The 19,805-nt window shown below is 37.6% G+C and overlaps 1 protein-coding gene across 3 annotated transcripts in view; it reads right to left on the bottom strand.

The window, feature by feature from the left end:
* Positions 1–1,079: 1,079 nt before the first annotated feature.
* LOC127413937 (sprouty-related, EVH1 domain-containing protein 2) overlaps positions 1,080–19,805 on the bottom strand; it is a 63,286-nt gene continuing 44,560 nt past the window's right edge. The window contains exons 5-7 of one of the 3 annotated variants that reach the window (XR_007892712.1): positions 19,370–19,510; positions 17,152–17,905; positions 1,080–1,312 (exon numbers count right to left, since the gene is read on the bottom strand). Coding sequence is in view for 2 of the 3 variants with exons in the window: in XM_051651517.1 (XP_051507477.1) it covers positions 17,240–17,905; positions 19,370–19,510 (807 nt within the window). In the remaining variant the exon portion in view is untranslated. Of the gene's footprint in view, positions 1,313–13,122; positions 17,906–19,369; positions 19,511–19,805 lie in introns of those variants that run through there. The other 2 variants (XM_051651518.1, XM_051651517.1) reach the window with 2 other exon arrangements.

The raw sequence follows: 19,805 nt of genomic DNA, 5'->3' as shown, positions 1-19,805 counted from the left end.
GGTCGGACTCACGTTTATCGTCGAAGAATGAGCATTACACCGAGGCCTGTACTCTGGAGCGGGATCGATTTGGAGGTGGAGGGTCCGTCATGGTCTGGTGTGGTGTGTCACAGCATCATCGGACTGAGCTTGTTGTCATTGCAGGCAATCAAACGCTGTGCGTTACAGGGAAGACATCCTCCTCCCTAATGTGGTACCCTTCCTGCAGGCTCATCCTGTCATGACCCTCCAACATGACAGTGCCACCAGCCATACTGCTCGTTCTGTGCGTGATTTCCTGCAAGAAAGGAATGTCAGTGTTCTGCCATGGCCAGCGAAGAGCCCGGATCTCAATCCCATTGAGCACGTCTGGGACCTGTTGGATCGGAGGGTGAGCGCTAGGGCCATTCCCCCCAGAAATGTCCGGGAACTTGCAAGTGCCTTGGTGGAAGAGTGGGGTAACATCTCACAGCAAGAACTGGCAAATCTGGTGCAGTGCATGAGGAGGAGATGCACTGCAGTACTTAATGCAGCTGGTGGCCACACTAGATACTGACTGTTACTTTTGATTTGGACCCCCCCCTTTGTTCAGGGACACATTATTCCATTTCTGTTAGTCACACGTCTGTGAAATTTGTTCAGTTTATGTCTTAGTTGTTGAATCTTTTTATGTTCATATTTACACATGTTAAGTTTGCTGAAAATAAAAGCAGTTGAAAGTGAGAGGACGTTTCTTTTTTTGCTGAGTTTAGTATATTAAAATTCTAGAATGACATATTGGCGTATTATAAATCTAGAATGACATATTGGTTCTTTTTTAGAAAGACACATTGGCATATTCAAATTCTACAATGACATATTGGTTTTCTCTAGAATTACATATTGAAATATTATACATCTAGAATGATATATTGGCATACTATAATCATCAAATGACATACTTGTTCTCTCTAGAATTACGTATTGGCATATTATAATTTTATAATGACATATTAACATATTATAATTCTAGAATGACATATTGGTTCTCTCTAGAATTACATATTGATATTAAAATTCTAGAATGACACATTGATTCTCTTTAAAATGACATACTGGCATATTATTGTAACAGGTTCGAGATATGAGGAAGCAGGAGACGGCGAATCCAACTCAAAGGTAAGTTTATTCTTCACACAAACACATCCGCTTTATTGCGTAATGGTAAAGCTTCATATAAACACTTAAATGCTCTACATATTGGGACTGGCAGCTGCCAACACACTCGAAGCTTCAGCTGGGCTCTCTCTCCCTCACTCTGAGGTCTGGCCCCTTTTATTTCCCTGGTCTCTCACTGTGAACAAAGAAACAGCAATTACCAGCAATTCATCTCAGGTGAAAACCCTTACCACTTCCTCTCTCCCCAGACGAACGACCACGTCCTCGCCTCCACAATTATGTAAGGGATAATGTACAGTCAGCCGGTTGTTATCACACAATAAACCACGACAGGGTGTTTATTTTGCGATACAACCGGCTGACTGTACATTATCCAGCTTTTTACACGGCTCCTAACCAAATAAATAAATACATGGACATAAAATATTGATTTGCACTGAAAGTATGTAATTTGAGAAGAATGTAACCACTGAACAGCTGAAATCAACCTCTAGTTTGCGTCAGAGTTCTGTTGATGTTTCATTTGTAAAAATTACCATCTGACTTCTCAATGTTCAGCCAATCACAAGACTACTTGCCAAATAATAAATAAATGGACATGAAACATTGATTTGCACTACAATTATGTAATTATGTGAGAAGAAAGAAATAACGGAACAGCTGGAATCAAGCTGCGTCTGTGTTCTGTTTGTGTTTAATTTGTAAAAACAGCTGTCTGACTGCTCTTTATTCAGCCTATTACACGACTATTTGCCTAATAAATTAATAAATGCACATGAAACATTGATTTGAGTTGAAATTATTACTTGTAGAGATCGCACATTGATCCGAGAAGCATGAGAGATGGCTCGCTGAACCCAGATGAGCGGTCTAATGCGTGTTAATCCCCAGATGTGCGGTTGTTACAGAGCAATATCTGACCGCTGGATTAGAATCAAGTATTCCAGAGAGCTATGTACTAATATCCTATTATGACAAATTGGTTCTCTCTAGAATTACTGTACATACTGACATTATAATTCTAGAATGACATACTTGCATATTAAAATGACATATTGGTTCAATATAGAATGACATATTGACATATTATAATTCTAGAATGACATATTGGTTCTCTTTAGAATGACACACTGACATATAATTCTAGAATAACATATTGGTTCTCTCTAGAATGACAAATTGCCATATTTTAATTCAAAAAAAAATATATTAGCATATTGACCATTTTCTTTTTCTCTAGAAAGACATACTGGCATATTATAATTTTAGAACGACATATTGGTTCTCTCTACATTCATTCATTTGGCAGATGCTTTTATCCACTTAAAATACATTATAAGGAATACATTATAAGCGAACTGTCTTAAGTAGACAGTGGTATGAAAAGTGCTGTATTACATAGATTCACTAGCATCAGAATAGTAGTATTCAAGACAGATATTAAAGTGCAACAAGAATTATTTTGTATTTTTTTAGTGACTGGTTAAGTGTTCATGGAAAATATGTGTTTTTAGCCATTTTCTGAAGACAGAAATTGAGTCGGCTTCACGGATGGAGTTGGGAAGTTCATACCACTAACGTGGTACGATGAAACCGAAAGTCCGGGAAAGTGTTTTGGTGCCTATTTGTGTTGGTACAACAAGGGGACATTCCTTAGCTGACCGCAGGCTTCTGGTGGGAACATAGCTCTGCAGAAATGATTTTAGGTATGCTGGAGCAGACCCAGTGACTGTTCTGTATGCCAGCATAAGAGCCTTGAATTTGATTCATGCACCAACCGGCAGCCAGTGGAGAGAGACAAGGAGTGGTGTAACATGCGCTCTCTTTGGTTCATTAAAGACCAGACGTGCTGCTGCATTCTGGATCATTTGCAGGGATATAACTGCACTTGCAGGGAGGCCTGCAATGAGAGCGTTACAGTAGTCCAGTCTAGTTATGACAAGTGACTGAACAAGAAGTTGTGTGGCATGTTCAGAGAGGAAACATCAAGAAATCAAGAAAGTAGATATAGAACTCTAGAATGGCACATAAGCATATTACAATTCTAGAATAAATATATTGCCATATTATAATTCTAGAATGACAAATGGGTTTTCTCTAGAATGGCATATAGAAACATTTACATTCTAGAATACAATATTGCCATATTATAATTCTAGAATGACATTTTGGTTCTCAAACACTTTTCCTTACAAAGAAAAAGATCAGTAGGGGTGGTTTTAGCTTGGTTATAGGTCCTGTATGTAGAATAAGCATTATGAGCTGTCATACATGACACTTGTGAAGAGTATTTTTGTAGACACTGATGAGCAAGTACTGCAATCAAAAAGAGACAAATTATTTACATGTAAACACACACACACACACACTTCTAACTGTGCAAGAGAGGCTGCATGAAGCTGTGCAAAGGACAGGGAGTATCATGTTCACATTTGTTTCAGATTTCAGCCATGTAAACAAAGGGAGGCAGGCAGACACACTGGGGCCGGTTTAAATTAGGCTCCAATAAGTTCTGTCAAATCCACAAAAGCCCAGAGTCTCTCGCAAAGCCCAAATCGAATCAAATGCAGCCCTTTGATGGTCTCAGAGTTTGGTCTCTATAACAATTATTTTTGTTTTAATAATCATTCCCTGGTTTGGGCTGGAAGACACAGCGGATCTTTGGTGGGAGGGAGTGGAACCCGTACATGAGCACACACACACACACACACACACACACACACACACACACACATCATAGCAAATAGAGAGCAAGCTCACAGATTCAGTTTGGTTGCTAGTTTCTTCTTGAGCCCAAACATGATATCATTCATTCTAGGGACTGTGTGGGAGAGAGCAACAAGGAAAAGGAAGATTCAGTGGCAGACTGTATCTACTTTCTTGATTTGCTTCACTCAAAATGATTGACCTGAAAAGCACATCCATAAGTAAAGAACGTGTTGCAGTTATGTTTTGCTTTAGTTTCAAGGTCATATCATGAAGAAACAAATTTTCCTTGATCTTTTGAGACACAAAGACATTTATTAAAACTTCACACGTCAAAAGCACCTATTGGGTGATCAGAAATTAGTCACTGTTAAACAGGCGTTGCAAAGAGGTTGATACTGAAGGATGGGACAGTTAAAAAATATATTGAATCCAGCAGCAGCAAGTGCTGTATCTCACTTCAAAGTGGGCGCTTAAGCCTAGACTATGGGAGAAGCTGAAATTTTTTCTCCTGGACGAACTAAAACAAACTAAGTGAACACGCCTATGATTATGAAATAACAAAATAAATAAATAAAGAACGTCATGTCCAAACCACAGCCAAAATTATTTTTAACAAATTAAAGTTAACGCTCTTCGACTTGCCGAGTTCTCCAAGGTCAAGGATTTCAAGGATGTGCACGAACAAAAATATCACCAAACACCTTGGCAGAACAAAAACGTTGGGGCATTTTATCATCATTTTTAGGCAAGTTAAATAAAGCCTGTTTGCCCATTATGTTTTTTGAGACAGAAGGTGGAAATAGTTATAAAATACAAAATTATAACTTTTTGGAACAAACACTTTATTTACATTGTAAGAGGCCTTTGTGAAAAAAAAATGTAACAATTAAAATCTATTATATGAATCATATTATATTACTCCTTTAAAATAATTTTCTGGGTTCAATACAAATTAAGCTCAATCGTCAGCGTATGTGGCATAATGTCAGTTACCACAAAAAGAAAAAAAATAATAATAATTTCAACTTATCCCTCCTTTTCTTTAAAAAAAGCAAAAATTCAGGTTATGGTGAGGCACTTACAATGGAAGTGAATGGGGTCAATCCGTAAACATTAATATATTGTTTCAAAAGTATGCCCACAAGAACAATGTCTTAACATTATTTCAGTGTGATAAAAATCACTCACTTTTTCTGTGTAAAGTTATAGCCAATTTTACAACATTGTTGCCATGACGACATAGCGCTGTAAACCCTAAAACCCTAAACCGACCATAAAAATTATGCTTTAAACAACTTTACAGCTCAAATAGTACATAAGTTTTAACAAAAGAATGAATGTGCTTTATAAATTGAAAGCTTCACATTTCTGCCTTTAAACCCTCAAAAAGTTGTCCCCATTCACTTCCGTTGTAAGTGCCTCACTGCAACCTTGATTTTTGCTTTTTTTAACTTGTAATGAACCTATATTTGTTTAAAGCCAGCGTCACACTAGCAGACTCCAAACAACTCGATTTTGGCTGAGGGTGTCACACATGCAGACTTTTTCATGAGATCTCGCTCTGTACAGTCGGAGGTATGACACACTTGCAGATACAAAATGGTGGAGGGGTGACAAACATACCAACTCACTGCATCTCTCTCTCTCTCTTTGGTTTCACATCACATTGAGCTCGCTGAAATAACAACAGGAGTTCCATGTGAGCACAAACAATTGTAATAGAGTGATTTAGGGTGTTTTCAGACCTGTAGCTTGCTTGATTTGTTCTGAAATTGGGGCTAAAATAGTTACAATGTTGCATTTTCTTCATGGTTTAGTTCACTTTCACAAGGAAATATCTCTCTCTCTCTCTCTCTCTCTCTCTCTCTCTCTCTCTCTCTCTCTCTCTCTCTCTCTCGTGCCTGCACACTTTTACACAAACAAACACACAAAAAGAGTTTTTGTATCCAAAGTACAAGAGTATCCAAAAGAGTATCCAAAAGAGAGAAGCGATTGTGAAGATCAACTTATATAGTGGCTAAAAGGCTATATCCGTGTTTTGATGATGGATTACAGTGATGAGCTGACCTACAGATTTATTCTCTGTCCATGTGGTCTCGGACCGACTGTTTTGGTGCGGATCCGAGTGTGTTTGCCGTGTTCATACAAGCCTATATGAACCGAACCAAGGGAGAAAACACACCAGGTTCCGAAACAAATGCTGCAAACGAGCCAGGTGTGAAAACACCTGTAGGATGTGATTCATGGAGTAACTTTACCTTGAGAAAGTGCATGATTGTGTATTAATTCCCTCGAGGCTTGCCGAAGAACTCATATGTCCATATGCAGCTTTCAGTAAGAGTAAGAAATTATGTTCAACATAAACAGACTGTAGTGGCTCCACTTTTTAATGTCATTTTAGAGTAGGAAAAAAGGCAGGAAAAACGCTTGGTGACAGAATCACTTTGGATTACAGTCAGCTTTTGTGATGATGTGTTGCAGTGGAGTGCGATCACAGATGAAAGCTTTCAGATCAGCTTGACATCTTATCAGTTCTTCAGTTAAAGAAGAAGCTCATTGGTCACTTGACAAGAACACAAGAGCCCGCCCCATGACAGATTACAGAAAAAATAAGATTTTTTTTTTAAGACATTAACTCAGCAGGGAGTCCCAACGTCTCCCGCTGACAGATTAACAACTTATTAAAGGGATAGTTCACCCAAAAGTGAAAATTCTGTCATTATTTTCTCACCCTCTTGTTGTTCCAAATCCACATGATTGGCATGTCTTGCATGGAACTCAAAGAATGTTAGGCAGAATGTTAGACTCAGTCACCATTAACTTAATGGTGTATTTTTGTTTTCCATGTAAGAAAGAAAGTCATACAGGTTTGTAACCACACAAGGGTTGACAATGATGACAGAATTTTCATTTTTGGGAGAACTATCTCTTTATGTGATCACATGGAGTCCAGATTTTCTCCCTTTGGACTGAAACGTCTGATTTCCTGTCCATGTCAACAGGCTGAAGACAGACCTCAGTAAACAATTCCAAACCTATTGTTGCAGTTCAACACATTGAAACAAAACATATTCGCCACAAAGTAACCTTATTTTGTGACAGGCTCCGCATTATAATTTTATTTTTTCATTTTCTGAAGAAGTTTATGTAGTGGTGCTTGCTCCTACAAAACTTGCTGCCATGATGCTAGGGTGTTGTGGGTGCTATATGCACTACTAAGACATTCTCATCCCCATATGGCTCCGGTCCCTACTTTCATTGCATCTTTTTCTCCATATAAAGTAAAATGAATGGTGACTGAGGCTGTCAGTCCCCCCAACATTCTGCCTAACTCTCCCTTCAAGTATGAACATTAGAAGCTAATAGTGATGCTTGCCTTAGAAAACATTAACCTAAGGTTTTGTTTGAAATGGCCACAGACACAAGGACAAGAATAAGACAGAGGAAGAGTTAAAAATCCACAGTTTCCCTCACTGACAAACAGCAATAGGCTTGATTAGTGAGGCAGACCGCGGCAGAGACAATAGCCACTATGGTCTTTTCTTAGTCAGCCAGAATGGAAAAGCGGTCGCCCCTCCCTGTCCAGTCAGAGGATGTAAAGGCTCAAAGCAGTTATCTACTCACAATAAAATCCTGGTACGTGTGTACCACACTGTTCTGTCCAAAGAAAATCCAGACACAAATAAAAGTCAACACAAGCAAGGGCTGAGGGCTTTCGTGAGTGACAGCAAACATTAGAGATACGGTGCAGACGTCAAAGTAGGGAAATATTACATTCAGTCTCATTAATGATGGGCAAAGACACATTATTTCGGTTTATATAAATTAATATCATTAATATATTATGCACTGTGTTGTTATTTTCATAACAATTAAGCACATTTACACTCCCAGTTCTTTATTATAATGCAATATCTATGGGTGCAGTATATATGGGTGATAGCTAACATTTTATATATCCTAAAAACACACAGTTAAATAATATTATTTTGCATAATTTGATTGGAATTTAATTTTGCACAGCTTGATTGGAAATGACGCTCAATAAAATATTATGCTCACAAGTGATATTTACATTTTCTTTGTTTTTAAACATCACTTGTCTCATATTTTATCTCAAGTATGCTGTTCACTGACACTTTTGTAAATTGTTCAACAAATGCTCAAAATTTGGAAAAATAAAAATGGGGGCAACATTGATTGATGTGGTGTAAATGACGCCACTAAAACCTGAAAAATTGATAGAAATAATTTTCACACAATAAACACTGAAATGTTTATTTCACCCCTTGTTTAGATTATTATAGTTAGTTGTATAGTTGTAAACATGTAATGATTCGTATTTTTATAATGGATTTTCATAGTTTAATATTAAAAGTAAAATCTATACTTAAAAGTTTTTTAAAAGTAACAAAAATAAATGATAAAGACCTGAAAAAAAAATCCAGTATAGTTTTAATGTGACCTTCATATAACAAAAAGTTTAAATCTGTTTGTTTAAAAAAAAAAAAAAGAACAATTTCTTTTTTTTTTTTTTCTTGTAATAAAAAATAATAATGTATAGCAGTAATGATGGTCTAGTTAGAATTATATAAAATATAAAAAATCATAAATATCCGGCTCGGTCGCATTATGGTTCTGAGAGGGGATTGGAGGGCAAATATGCTTAATTGTCACAATGCAAAAAGTATCACAATGCACAAAATCGTAATGATCCTAAAATTAACTTGAAATGTGATGTGGACATGTTTTGTGAGATTCGCCCTGTAAGGCAGGGGTGGGGAACCTTTTTTGGAGTATTTACGAAATTACTCGCGGGCAATACAATTCCTTGCAATTTCTGAATGTTGGTTGAAATTAACGTACGCATTCCGTTACATGCTCACGCACCAAGAAAGAAACACTAAAAGGTCTGTCTATTAAACAATATTTTGCATTGTTATCATTTAAAATTATTTTTAATCATTATCTAAATTTTTCACAGTTAATTGAATCAAGGTCATTTTTTTGCTTTTCAAATTATTTCTCAAATGGCCTCGCGGGCCTTATACGGCCCTAAGGCCTGACATTCCCCACACCTGCCGTAAGGAAGTTGTCCGTGCCTGCCTGATGAGGCCGGACAAGAATGGCTGTATCTGCGCTTGTATGACTCTAAAAACAACACATACAGCAGGAGACAAACAACAGGTGAAGAAACAAGCCCAAACAAGCAAACAGGAAAAGAGCAGAAGCAGTTTCCAGACAGGAAACCAGCGGCCAAAGCAAGAACTCTGGCCACGTTCTTCTTCAAACAGCTTTGTGCTTTGAGAAAAACAGGATGGCAGATTGCTGTGGTTTTGAGGTCGACAGTATCTCAAAGGAATAATTAAACCCAAAATGAAAATTCTTTCAATATTTACTCAATCCCATGTCACTCCAAACCCGTATGTCTTTTTCTTCTTCTGTCAAATAGAAAAGGTTAGATTCTAAGGAATGTCCTATCTGTCTAGCTCCAAAATGACCAGAAAAGCACAGCCTGATCTCATGAATATTAAGTTACCGTGGCAACATTTCTGCAAAACAAAATTACGAGCTTCATTACACATTTTGCTGTAATTTTGCAAAGTGAATACTGGGAACATAATAATACAATATTATGTTGAAAATAAATTGTTCTATTGTCATTTGATAAAGGTTTTAATGAATTAATATATTTAGAAACCATTCTGATATTACAATTAAAACAAACATTTTATATGGAATTCAAGGAAGTATCGATACTCGTACTCACTCTCAAAAAAATGGCATCAGGCCACTTTTAAGTTACATTTTAAGGCACTTTTCACAGCAATGTTTTTGTTTTTCTGCTCAGCGAAGTAAAAATGTCTATATTTCCTTCTTGTTCGTTGTTGCACACCCTACAGCTGTCACAGAAATGCAAACATATGTGCGTACATGAACATATAAATTCATATAAATTCATATATTAAATGTATTTTACATAAATAACATTATTTTTGAAATGTGTATTCCAAACAATGCACTTAAAAGTAATTATCTTAACTGAAAGTCAGAAACTGTAATCTGATTACAAGAATTTAAAATGTAATGCGTTACACTACTTTGTTTTACTAAAAAAAGTACTTACAGTAAATAATTACTTATAATCACATTACACCCAACACTGCTATGACAATATCTGGTACGTTTGTAGTCATTAAAAAGCTTGACAGCCAATGGTCACCATTCACTTCCATTATGTGGAAAAGAGCAGAAAGGACATTCTTCAAAAATGCACAATTAGAGTTCCATACAAGAAAGAAAGTTTGAAAGGTTTTTTAAATGACATGAGGGTTAATAAATGATGACAGAATTTTCATTTTGGGATAACCCAGCGTTAGCTTGTGAACTGGCTCAAACGTTTTCTTCTTTTTTTTTATCGCAAATTCTTTCTTAAACGATGTTATAAAGAAAATTTTGGGGGGCCGCAGATCTAAATCTGAATTCCAAAGGCTTCATGCAAAAGGGCCCTTGGCAGAGGAAAGGAATCGCTTCCTTTCTTTCAAAGCAAGAAGAAAAAAGTGACCTCATTACGAGAAAATACGTCTTAAATGTTTGCACATGTGGACGTTGATGCTATTCGCAGTCACCAAGCAGCATAGCAGGCCAAGCCTTTGGGGACATTCCTCCCCCCACCCTCTTCTCTTGCCAGATAATCGTCCACATGCTTTTTTCAGAAACATCCTAGTCGAAACAGCTTAATGTACTGTATGGCTTTCACATGTTGAAGCTGCACAGAAGGGGTTCAAAGACTTCTGCATCCAGATGCAAGCTCTGCAATCACGTTGTCTGGCTAAAAACATTAGGAGCTTGGCTGAGAGCATCACAATTGGGAGTGTGTTTTTCTTCAATTTTGATTGTTTACAGCTTACTGTTGGCCATTGACCAGTTTGTATGGGTGATCTAATGGCTAAAAGACACCAAACTGTCACTGTGTGCATGATTCAACAGGATAAATGAGAGGCCAAAGTCTAAATTAAATGGAAATCTTGAATTTTCCTCTAAATGCTATACAGCCCTGCAAAAGCAAAACACATTACCAAATTCTTGTCTCTCAGACTATGATCTGTTCTGTGACAGATGGGTTTGGCTTAACTATGCTCAGTTTCAAAGGCAATGGAGTGTGACTGTTTTATTATCTACATTTGGCTGGACAATAAAATATTTTTAAGCCATTTTCAGTAGCGTAGTTACTGTAATTTGGCTTTTAAAGGTGCAGTATGTAACAATTCTCATGTAATATTTGCCAATGTGTGAACGGTTTGTAACGCAACTTAAAAAAATCCCTTCCCAGACTTCCTAGGTTGCCTATTAAAGCCTGTAGACTGATTTTCATGCGAAGGGAGCGGGTCGGTTTTGCCGGGAAAATCCAAAGACATTTATGTGCACTCCCCAGAGCCTTGCCTCAGTAACAGCTTCTCTTCCATGTCAACAAACACTCTGCAACACTAGGTAACGTTATCTTAGAGATTGAATCCAGCAAACGTCCGGCTCCCAGCACAACACCGACTCCTACACAAATTCAGAGTAAGCCAAAAAAAAAAAAAAACATTTATCTACTGAACCCAGTCTGGCTAAGCGGAAACTTGATCGTGGTCTAGCGAAAACTAGAGTGAACATCGGCAGGGCATTTGATTCTGGAGGGACCTTCGTTCGGTTTTGGGGATCAAGACCGACCCTGAATTGGCGTTCTTCTTATTGGACAGGTAAGCTTACATAACTGCAAAACATGTGAAATATAGTGCCATAAGTATTGATCTGTGTCATTTTAGCTAACTTGATCTTGCCTGGTAACGCTGATGAACTGCAAGCTATCTTGCTTCGTAACTTTCAAATAATTTCAACGATCTTCTCTTTATACTAAAAGTCAGGTATACAGGATAAATTTAAGCAAATACGCTGGTTTCTTGATCGTAGTACAACATATGACATAAAAAACATACAATAGTGCAACATAACAGTGCAGCGCAACAGTACACTGTCTGGTGTAGTTCAGTAGTATGTAGCTGTATGTGTGTATGTAGCTGTATGTGTGTATCAGTATGCTATGTTAGCTGATAAGTAGTTTTAGTTTAGTCTCAAAGTTTGTAGTAAAACAATCATAACTGTGTAATTTTAATTATGCTACCTCATCTGTCAGCATGATGCCAGTGAGTCACGTTCAGTCTCTTTGTACGTTACGTCATTGTTTTGGCCGATGCTCGCTCGCGTCCCTATGGAGTGTGGAGCGCAAGCAACATGTAGCTTGCTGCAGTTCACTTAACGGCCACAGGTGTCATTAATAACAAGTGTTTCTGAATCTTACATACTGCACCTTTAAAGGCAGTATACTTCACCAAAAAAAGAAAATTTCTCTTTTTAAGGAAAGTGGGTGATGGTTTTTAATGCCAAGCTCCAAAAAACAAAAAAAAAAAAAAAAAAAAGCGCCATAAAAGTATCATAGAAGTAGTCCACATGACTTGCGTGATATACAGTATTACAAGTCTTTTGAAGCCATACAGTAGCTTCATGGGAGAAACTGACCACAATTTAAGCTCATATTTACTGATAATCTTTGCTATACCGAAGCTCTCAAATCACATTTACACTTGTGTTCTGTAAAAAATGGCACTTTCAGAAGGGTTGCACCACGTTTATTATTAACGCAAAAGCATCATTGGCTCTCAAACAATATTGGTTCTCACAAGTTAAAAAACAAACAAACACACAACCGCAATTTAGATTTGAGAGCTACGACACAGGGGAAGATCATCAATAAATGACTTGTTGGTCTGTTCCTCGCACAAAGCTATCGTACAGCTTAAAAAGACTTGGAATATAGCAAATGAGTTGTATGGGCTCAAGATATGATACTTTTATGTGGTTTATTGAGCTTGACAGCCCCAGTCTCTATTCACTTTCATTGTATGTAAAACAGCAGCTCAGACATTCTGCCTAATATCTCATTTTATGTTTTTCACAGAGAAAAGAAAAAATAAGTGGTCGCTACAGTATGAGGGTGACAGTGGCGTAACTTGAATCTTGCGTACCCCAGTGCAAAGAATCTGTCTTTTTCATCACCCCTCAGGCCCACGGTCATTTTTAGGTTGTTTTTGGTCGACCGTTGCAGGCCCCCTCTCACCCCGGGCTCTAGGGCGGCTTCCCCCCCCTGCAGTTACGCCCCAGGAGGGTGAATAAATTATGACAAAATCTTGATCCTTTTAACTTGGCAAACAGCATGAATGTAGGACCAGTAACTGGTTTCTTTCTTTTTTATTGGGACCTAGAACAAACATGTAGAACTACACCATGGTGGCCAGGCCACAATGAAGTTCTGATATGATCAACAGGTATTTACAAAGTACTTTCTTTTCATTCCATCTTTTCTTAAAAGCAAGAGCTACATTGATCATACATGTTAGAAACGATTAAAAAAAATAGAAATAAAAATTTACATCATACACTTGATATAGACTTTTTTGCTTTTTACAGAGGTAAAAATTTTGATTGTAAAAAACAAAACTAATCAATACAATAGGGTTTATTTCATTTTTATCTTTTTTTTTTTTTTTTTTTTTTAGTATACAAGGAGATCGATTAACAATATGCTTCAGGCACTTTTTAACAGGTAAATGTGTGTAGTAGCCAAACGTCACACCAGGACAGATGTTCACGCAGAATGCTTTTGGTTAACTTTCCATTACCACAGATAGAAAAGTAAAATTCAGCTCTTCTCTAAGCTTGGATGATGTCAGTATTGCAGATGCTGACAGACTGAGATACAGAAAGGACACGTGGTGAACAAAGGACATCTGACACCTCACTGCGGATGTTTGCATGGACCCCTGCGTTCCTCTCCACCACCTATTAATGAGAGGATTCCAGTGAACCGACAGGGGGCTTCTACTCGTTCCCCATAAGACACCTACACACTAATTAAAGCACATATTATCACCCCTACACTGTTAAAAATAAAGGTTCCAAAAGGTTTTTTAAAATGCCATAGCACATTTCTATTGTGGTGCAAAAATGTGAGACTACATAACAAAATCTTTTTTATTTTTTATTTAAACCTAGAAATATAGTTGTAGTAATTTTAAACTGAGGAAATGGAGGACACTTTGATAAAAAATTATACTTTTTTGTTATTATTATTCTTTTTTAATATTGTACACTGATGAATCGTGCACAATAAGACCAGGAACGTGTATTAAGAAAGCAAACAGGGTCAATTTTGATTTTATGTTGACTTTAAAAGAGGATACCTACAACCAATGATCTGCAGAACTTTTTTGATCTCCAAAAAAAAAAAAAAAAAAAAACCTCTAACCAAAAACCCTATGTTTCTTGTTAAGAAACGGTTATTTGCTGAACCTAAGATGCTTCAAAGAACCATTCAAGAACCTTTATTTTTAAGAGTAGCTAAACTGCAATTTGAGAACACTTCTTAGGAGAACGTGATTTTGAGGCTGATTTCATGCTGAACATTTATATAACATGAACAAGCATGTGACGCACACATACTGTACATTTGTTGACTGCTCACATCCAGTTTTAATATCTATGCAGAGTAATGCTTTGTCAGTCGATGATTTATTCAGACAAAGCATAAACCTCTATCCGGGAAAGTGAAACGATAACCATGAATATCTTCACAGGGATGGGAGAGGTGATCGAGGCCTCACCGATTGTACCATGCCATTTTACTTCCATTATAACTGGAGCACTTTTATATTCAACACAAAGGCTTATACAGTATACTGGGGTGTTATTAGTTTTTTTTTTACTATGATAGAAAAATATTTATTTATTATATTCTCTTCACTGAGCAACTGCACTGATTCGTTTTACTGTCCTCGCAAAAACTTGTTCTCGTGAGACAAAATTAAGGCTTTAAGTAACATTATTGTAATGAAGAAACTGGAGATCGGTTTGGCAAACTTTCCTCTTTAAAGCACCTTGAAATCAAGCTTATTTTTGTGTTATGTCTTTTTTCCTTCGCAAAGAAGGACTGAAGCTGGAAACATCTTTGTGACAACAATTCCTTCTTTTTCTTCTAAAGACCATAAAGACAAATTATGAGCCATCTGTCGGTAAGGGAAAAAGATAGAGGTTTAGTGTTTTCCCTCCTTAGAATATGTGAAATCAAATACACTGCAAAAATGATTTCTTAATCAGTATTTTTGCCTTATATATCCTATATATAAAAAAATATAATCTTCATATGCATTATGTTTCGTACACCATTGACAATTATTTCTTGTTTTAAGCATAACTCTAACAAAATGTTGTGACATTTATGCTTAAATTAACAATAATAAAAAAATTACCAATAAGGTATATGAGCCATCTGTCAGTAAGGGAGATCTGACGTAGTATGCGTAGTAATTAGTTATGCGTAGTAATTAGTTACTGTAATCTAATGCTTAATCTGTAAATCAAAAAGTAGTGTAACACATTACATTTTAAATTCCTATAATCAGTTTACAGTTACTTACTTTCAATTAAGTTAATTATTTTACAGTACATTACTTTGTTTACACATATTGCTAAATAATATTTTGTGTGAAATCCATTTAAAACATAAATTATGTTCAGATGTTGCGCTTCTGTGACAGCTGAAAAGCATGAATAGACATCATAATACAGACATTATTTGAATTTGTTGTTTTAGAAAGTAACTTAAAAGTAATGTGATTACTTTTACTATTAAGTAAGTGAAAGTAGTCTGATTACAATTTTAGAGAAGTAATTAGTAATCTGTAATTTTCTGAGTAACTTACCCAACACTGGCTAGGACTGAAAACAATTCTAGTTATCTCGTACAATTTTACTTAAAATGTAAAAATGAATCTTGTTTTAAGAATATTTCGATATTTTTACTTGGCAACAAGACAAAAAAACTGTTTAAGAAACTCTTTTTTTTGCCGTGTAAGCTGTGTGGGCTCGGTTGCTGTGCTTCTTTGTCCACGGTCCAACAATTTCTCTCTATTTTTTTCTCCCTTTGGCTGGTGATTCAATTGACTGCGAACATAAATATGACAAAAATCCTCTTTGGATATCAAATACTGTGTGCTTGAACTTAAAAGTCACCCTCACATCAAAACAAGTCAACTACAAGGAAGAAGTCCATTGCTTGTAGCGCAGATGTGGCTGCTGAAGGTGACTACAATAATTCGATTTTAAACATATACATATGAGTATACAGTATGTACATACACTCTCAATGCAGCTTATGTAAATTTGGCTTAAATATAATAATGACAATACTATGCTGTGATACAATGTTATCATTTACAACACACACGCAGGCATCCACACACTCTCGCCCACAAACACACTACAAATCAACTCTGTCATTCAAACCTACAGTCCACCCAACTACAGGTTTAGTGTATCAAGCTAAACTCAATGTTATTGTTCTGAATGGTTAAAGGGCTTGGGATATAAATGCCGGCTCATCTATAGACCTGTTTTGGAAGAGTAAACAGCTCATTTCTCCCTTTGCTGGCCACGGTGAATGAACAACAAAATCAAAACAATGGATGCTGAAATCAAACACACGCAACTTTAAAATAACAAGTGATTCAAGTTCTTGAAACAGTAAAATCAGTGTAAAAAATATAAAGTACCTGCATAAGTAATGCATGACATGAAGGCTCCAAGAGCCACCTGACAAAAAGAGCAATTTCTTTCATGAGGAACTGAGAGAAACATCCAACATAAAAGGGGGAGAAAAGAACACACACACACACACACACACACACACACACACACACACACATTCATATTTATAAAAACAAAACAAAAGGGAAGGAAAAGTTTTTCAAGCCAGTTAAATGCACCAAGTTTCTTTTCTGGAACCAGAACAGACCAAAGTAAAAGACAGTACACTGCAAAAATTATTTTCTTAATCAGTGTTTTGTCTTGTTCCACTAAAATATCTGAGCCTCCAGTAAAAATTGTGAAAATAAGATTTTGTTTTTTAAGATCTTGAATTAAGATTTGTTTTCTTACCCCATTGGGAAATTGTCTTTTCTTGTTTTGAGAATAAACTTTAATACATTTTATAACATTTTGTTAGATTTATGTTTAAAACAAGACAAATAAATTGCACATGGGATAAGAAATATAAACTCAAGTCTTATGTCTACATCTTATGCAGTGTTGATTCTCAAGTAAATGTGTTCTTGTTTTAAGGATGTCTAGATATTTCTACTGGAAACAAGTACATTCTGATAAAGAAATTAATTTTTTACTGTGTAAAATCTCGAATGAGCCACCCACGTCTGTTTCTTGCGCTCCTGCCCTCCTCAGTGCTAGCGTTGTGAGGGGCGGGTTTAGGATTTGTTTGGGAGGAGGGCAGGGGAGGGGCTCAAACAACGGCCTTGTGCTTTCCTCCACAGCAGCCGCAGGCCACGGCGCAGCGGTGGCACAGGTGCAGCGGCGGGTAGCAGCACAAACAGGGTGCCAACACCGACAGACCCAGCAGAGCTGTCCAGCGCAAGCAGAAACGTTCCTCAGTGGTGTCGCAAGAGCATGGGTCAGAGTAGTCACCTTCCGGATCGGACATGCAGTGGTAGAGCATGCTGTCAGCGCACCACATAAAGCTGACCCGGTGGATGCAGGTTCTAATGGGGTCTGGGGCATCATGGCACTGGCCGCGCCGGTTCTCCTCGTGGTTGAACATGTCCCTGCAGTAGACGCAGCGCGATCGCTCACCGTCCTCTTTCCTTCGCTTGCCCTTGAGCTTGAAGGAGCGTGGCTGGGTGGCCACCACGACGCCCTCGCTGGCCCCGCAGTGGCTCTTGAGGTCACACTGGCTGAAGTCTGAGCTGGGCATGTAGGGGTAGTTGTAGTCGTGCTTTAGGGGTTCGTTCTTAGCGATGTGAACGTACAAGTCCGAGTCATCTGGCTGGATGAACTTGTCTGGCACGGCAGCATAGCGGTAGTCTTCATAGCCTGTGATCAGCCAGCGCTCTCGGGGGTTGATTCGGACTATCTCCTCATCCTCAAAGGGGAAGGGATTCCTGGAGAACTTCTAGGAGACAATGGGAAAATATGAGCAAAAGTGAAGCAGGAGTGGCTTGTGTAGATGTAGAGTCTGTTCAATGGGTTGTATTGTTTAACATCCACATGTACTGTAGATAATTTTTACTGTTACTGACAAAACCATAAAAATGTCATGCCAAAAGATATCCAGTTGACAAAAAAACTCCAGAAAACATGTTTTGGGGTAGTAAAACGTGATTTAGAACAATTAGATTGTACAATCCATTGAACGGATTGCATGACTATACCTCACAGCCCTATTTTCAATTGCAAAAACCTAAATATGGCTCCAACCCTAACAAAGGTCTACAGCAAACTAAAATACTAGTAGCCTATACAGTGTTGGGGAATTTTAATTTTAGAAGTGGAGGACAATGGAATGGTCAAAAACACAGATGCCTTGAGATGCATTTGTAAGGGTTGAACTGTTTTTAACTGTTTTTAAAACGTGGCACTCATTTTGTGAGATGCCACAAAAACAATAATAAAAAAAAAACAATAACGAGACGCTTCTAGATGTCCATCTAGCACGAAATAAAACCAGTGCAGATGGACACAAGAACTTGCCCTGTGTGAACGACCCGTTACTGGCCACTCCTAATAAAAGTACCAAATTAAATAGCTTTTTATGGATAGCAACACGTTAATTACTTTCACATTATTGTTTCTCACTGTCGGTTGGCCAAGGTTTTTTTGGTATTATAAATGGTATGTTTTGTATTGCATCACGCCACTTGTGTGGCCAAAAGTTTTGAGATCAACAAGCAGCGATGACGGGCCCAAACACACCCGGTGGCTTTCGGAAAACACGTGCATTTGGCATTTTACATTATTCTAAACAATTTTGAAGCAATTTAGGTAAATATAATTTGTGTTTCCCATTGTTTGCCATTAATTTAATGCCTCGCCATGGCAACACTGTTCGATATATTAAAAATCTGTTCACAGTTTAGCATTTTCAGTGTCTTGGCATAATATTGTCTAAATGTGGTGACAGTCTCATGTAACCCCTAGGAGTATTTAAAAGCTCAGACACTGGAATATTCAAAAAATCCAAAATGGTCGACTTCCTGCTGGGCAGAGCTAATAACTATAATTACGAAAGTTGTCCAGCTTGATGAGAACTATATATGTACCAATTTTGGTGACTGTAGGTGAAAATGGAGGTGCTACAGAGGCCGTTATATGTCTTACATGCTCCGCACTTTCAGTGCTTGGGCCCTAATAATAACAATCCTTAGAAGAACAATAGGGCCTCCACAATTTCAGTGCTTGGGCCCTAATAATCCTTAGAAGAACAACAGGGCCTCTGCACTTTCAGTGCTTGGGCCCTAATGAGATATTATTCTGTATGCCCTAAAAGATTCCTGGTTTACTGAAAGCTTGCTCTGGAAACACAACTTGTCAAAGAAATGCAAATACTCACTTGAGGTTTTATAATTATTTCACATACCTGTTCTAGATTGTAGCGCTCAGGCGGCTGACACTGCAGGATGCAGCGATGTGGGTGAGGTTCGTAGAAAGTGGAGGTGGCCACTAGCTTTGCGGCATGTTCCTTCTTCTGAGATGAGTTTGAGGAGCTGTCAGTGGTGGCCTGTAGAACAGAGACACAGATAGACGCTGAATATGCAGAAAAAGAATACCCTCAAAAGTCCCAGAGACAACTGCAAATGAAGAGCCATAAATCTCCCGGAATACAGACACATCATGAGAAAAACAAGAGTGTAAATCAGTACATGTACTGTCCAGGAAATTGAGGTCAGTCTTTTGAGAAAAAGTCAAGATGACACCACAATCGCAGGCAGGTGTTTTGCAGAGTAAAAGTAGTTTTCCATGACCTCATGCGCAACTGGCATTGATTCATGGCTATACATAATACACCACACACA

This window comes from Myxocyprinus asiaticus, chromosome 23 (assembly GCF_019703515.2).
Source record: "Myxocyprinus asiaticus isolate MX2 ecotype Aquarium Trade chromosome 23, UBuf_Myxa_2, whole genome shotgun sequence".
Classification (NCBI taxonomy): Eukaryota; Metazoa; Chordata; class Actinopteri; order Cypriniformes; family Catostomidae; genus Myxocyprinus; species Myxocyprinus asiaticus.
Note: the sequence above shows the minus strand (reverse complement) of the source record. Positions and strands in the feature narration are given on the sequence as shown.